Source organism: Asparagus officinalis, chromosome 7 (genome assembly GCF_001876935.1).
Source record: "Asparagus officinalis chromosome 7, Aspof.V1, whole genome shotgun sequence".
In the NCBI taxonomy this organism is placed as follows: Eukaryota; Viridiplantae; Streptophyta; class Magnoliopsida; order Asparagales; family Asparagaceae; genus Asparagus; species Asparagus officinalis.
Genome location: NC_033800.1, coordinates 151144126 through 151147589, shown reverse-complemented (window position 1 = coordinate 151147589; position 3464 = coordinate 151144126). Strand labels below are relative to the sequence as shown.

The 3464-nt window shown below is 43.4% G+C and overlaps 1 protein-coding gene across 1 annotated transcript in view; it reads left to right on the top strand.

The window, feature by feature from the left end:
• Positions 1–2539, top strand: part of LOC109848003 (cyclic nucleotide-gated ion channel 4-like) — a 3876-nt gene extending 1337 nt beyond the window's left edge. Inside the window, 7 exon segments of the mRNA XM_020417255.1 lie at position 1; positions 532–845; positions 1085–1193; positions 1297–1527; positions 1632–1718; positions 1839–1983; positions 1986–2539. The exon segment at position 1 is cut by the window's left edge and continues 224 nt beyond it. Coding sequence (XP_020272844.1) covers position 1; positions 532–845; positions 1085–1193; positions 1297–1527; positions 1632–1718; positions 1839–1983; positions 1986–2338 — 1240 coding nt within the window. The 3' untranslated portion in view covers positions 2339–2539.

Here is a 3464-nt window from a genome sequence, read left to right as displayed (position 1 = left end):
CGTACCCCCTCCTCCTCCTCCTCCTTTATACACTGCATGCCCACACGAAAGTTAATTTCAAAACTTAATTAATTACCTGCCATGTACGTACAAGTTTACCCATATTCACCGTTACTACCAACCTGCGCGGCGCTTTCTACCGCGCGCACCCAGATATAAGGCTCAACTTAATGGGTTGTAATCTAATAATTGTCAGCGTGACACAACTTGTTCATAAAATGTATAGATGTCAAATTATATATGAAGTTTATTTCCACAATTTCTCAATCTGGTTTTTATTTATTTACTTTTGAATGAAGGTCATACACGGCAGCACTAGAACACTGAGCTAGCTAGGATGAAGTTTTAAGCTTCCCGACGAAGCAAAAATTTCTTCTTTTAACATGATGTGAGAACTCCAGATTGACATCATCTATCAGTACTATTGACCAATAGTTGAAACCAGGAGTACTGTATGAACTAATCACTTACGTTGGATAACTTATATTGTATATATTTTGCGGCCGCCAACGTTTTGTGAATGGTAATCAGGCGGTTGGAGCCTGCTGGTACTTGCTGGGTATTCAGAGGGCGGCAAAGTGCCTGAAAGAGCAGTGCACGCTAGCAAAAGGATGCGCTGCAACAACCACAGCGTGCGTGCAGCCGATTTATTACGGCGCAACGACGAAGATAACAGATGCAGGGAGAGTGAGTTGGGCTCAAGATGTGCTTGCAAGGAGAACATGCCTGGATAGCAGTGACAACTTCCAGTATGGAGCATATAAGTGGACAGTCACTCTTGTTACCAACACCAGCAGGTTGGAGAAGATACTGTTGCCCATCTTTTGGGGCTTAATGACCCTTAGGTAATCAGCCTGCATTACCATCATACTTTCGTATTAGAAGAAATTTATGATATTACCGGAGCAACCTAGGTTCAAATAAGATTAGATACTGAACATTTAAAAAAAAACGATGTGAATGACGTCAGGGTTTCAGGGAAGTACACTCAACTTCTATAGAAAACAAGAAACAATAGATTAGATACTGAACATTTTAGCAACATTTCCTAAAACTATAATGCACCAATTGGGTGTTTGTCCAGCACTTTTGGAAACCTTGAGAGCACCACAGAATGGCTGGAGATTGTGTTCAACATCATCACCATAACAGGGGGACTCATATTGGTTACTATGCTCATCGGAAACATCAAGGTAAACATGGCCTCTTACTGCACCAAATACTAGCAACACTAATGTTAACAATATCCACTTCATAGCTAACTACGTCTGAGAGAGAGAGAGATGATGATTACAGGTATTTCTGAACGCGACAACATCGAAGAAGCAGTCGTTACATCTAAGGATGCGGAGCATGGACTGGTGGATGAAGAAGAAGCATCTGCCTCAGAGATTCAGGCAGAGGGTTCGTCAGTACGAGCGGCAGCGATGGGCAAGAGGAGTGGATGAATGTGAGATGGTTCGAAATCTACCAGAGGGCTTAAGGAGGGATATCAAGTACCATCTTTGTCTGGACCTCGTTAGACAGGTAAAAAAAACTCCTCAAGTAAATCTAATTCTATTTATGCCTATTGTACTGAATGGTTTAAATTTATATAATTTCATATTTTCGCATTTCATTAATTAGTGCAGGTTCCTCTGTTCCAGCACATGGATGAGCTAGTCCTAGAGAACATATGTGACCGAGTCAAGTCCCTCATCTTTCCCAAAGGAGAAATAGTGAGCCTACATTGCTAATCAACCTAATTTTCTACTTCTAATAGAATGTGTGTTTGTGTGTGTGAGTGTGTCTGTGCGACTGCAGCATAATTATAGCCTTTTATGCAACATTTCACTCAGATAACAAGAGAAGGTGATCCGGTGCAAAGGATGCTATTTGTAGTAAGAGGACACTTACAAAGCAGCCAAGACCTCCGTGACGGCGTCAAGAGTTACTGCATGCTCGGCCCTGGCAACTTCAGCGGGGACGAGCTCCTCTCCTGGTGCCCGAGCGCCTGCCTCCATCTTCATCCACCTTAATCACCCTTGAGACAACCGAGGCATTCGGGCTCGAGGCCAGCGACGTAAAGTACGTGACGCAACACTTCCGATACACTTTCGTGAACGAGAAGGTGAGGCGGAGCGCTCGGTACTACTCTCCCGGGTGGAGGACTTGGGCTGCGGTGGCTATACAGCTGGCGTGGAGACGGTATAGGCGTCGGAAGACGCTTACTTCGCTTTCTTTTATACGGCCTCGGAGGCCGCTCTCGAGGTGCTCTTCGCTTGGGGAGGAGAAGCTCAGGCTTTACACCGCGCTCCTGACGTCGCCCAAGCCTGACGTTGATGAGTTCTTATTGTAATTTGACGACGTCGTAGACAATAGTTGTGCTTGTGGTCGTTATATGTATGCTTGTAATAATCCCCTTCAGCCATTCTGTCGAGCCGATCCGGGCATCGGGCGCAGCTTTGGGTCCTCAGCATTTGTGCAGCCCACATAAGCTAATTGGATGTGGCCCACTGTTGAGCTATTCTCTCTCCCCCAACGCAAAGTGAGCCCTCCAGAGAGCGCATTTGGCCCACAGCTGTTAAGTCCGTCACGACTCATGCTATGCAAACTCGCTACATATGACCGAAAAACATGTTACGACACGACTAATCATGAAATCCTAGAAGTTAAAAAAAAAGCTACAGATCATTCGATATCATGGTTATTAATGACTATCCTCACACGTGGCGACCTTGATTAACATTACGTTCCTCTTATGCATCATGCATAAAGACGTATACTCTTAATTCTGAGCGCAAAACCCTCAACCTATTTCATGGAGGCACCTTGTTCGGGTTGCATCTTTTTCCACATTTTGATCCCTGTGCAATCTTTCAGTTTTTAGTAGATTTATTAAAATAAAATAGATACAGTTAGGTACCGTTTGGCAAAGGGTTAAGTGAGGGGTTAAGGAGACTTAACCCCTTCTTAACCTGCCAAACACAACAAATCTATATAAGGGTTAAAGTGAGTTAACCCTCCATAATTTGCCAAACATAAAAAATATAGAAGGGTTAAGTTAACCCCTCTAGAGGGGTTAAAATGAGTTAACCCCTCTAGAGGGGTTAAAATGAGTTAACCCCTCAAAATGAGGGGTTTACTAATACTCCTATTTAGATGGAATAAGAGTTAACCCTTCTAATTGTAAAAAAAATAGTCAAAATCATTGTTATTCCCAAACACTAAAACTGATCATAAGGGATAAAATAAAACTTGTTTAACGGGTTAATAATTTAGTCCTTCGGATTATCAAATGAGCTAAGTACATTAATCCTTCTCTTTAACCCCTCTTCATTAACTCTTTGCCAAACGGAGCCTTAAGGTTTTAGGCATGGGCTTGGGAGACCTGTTTTCAATTAGGCTGCGTTGGTACAATTACGCACTGACATAGGCGAGGAAGCTTGCCTCCGTTGAGAGGCGAGGCAAGAGTGCGGCGGACG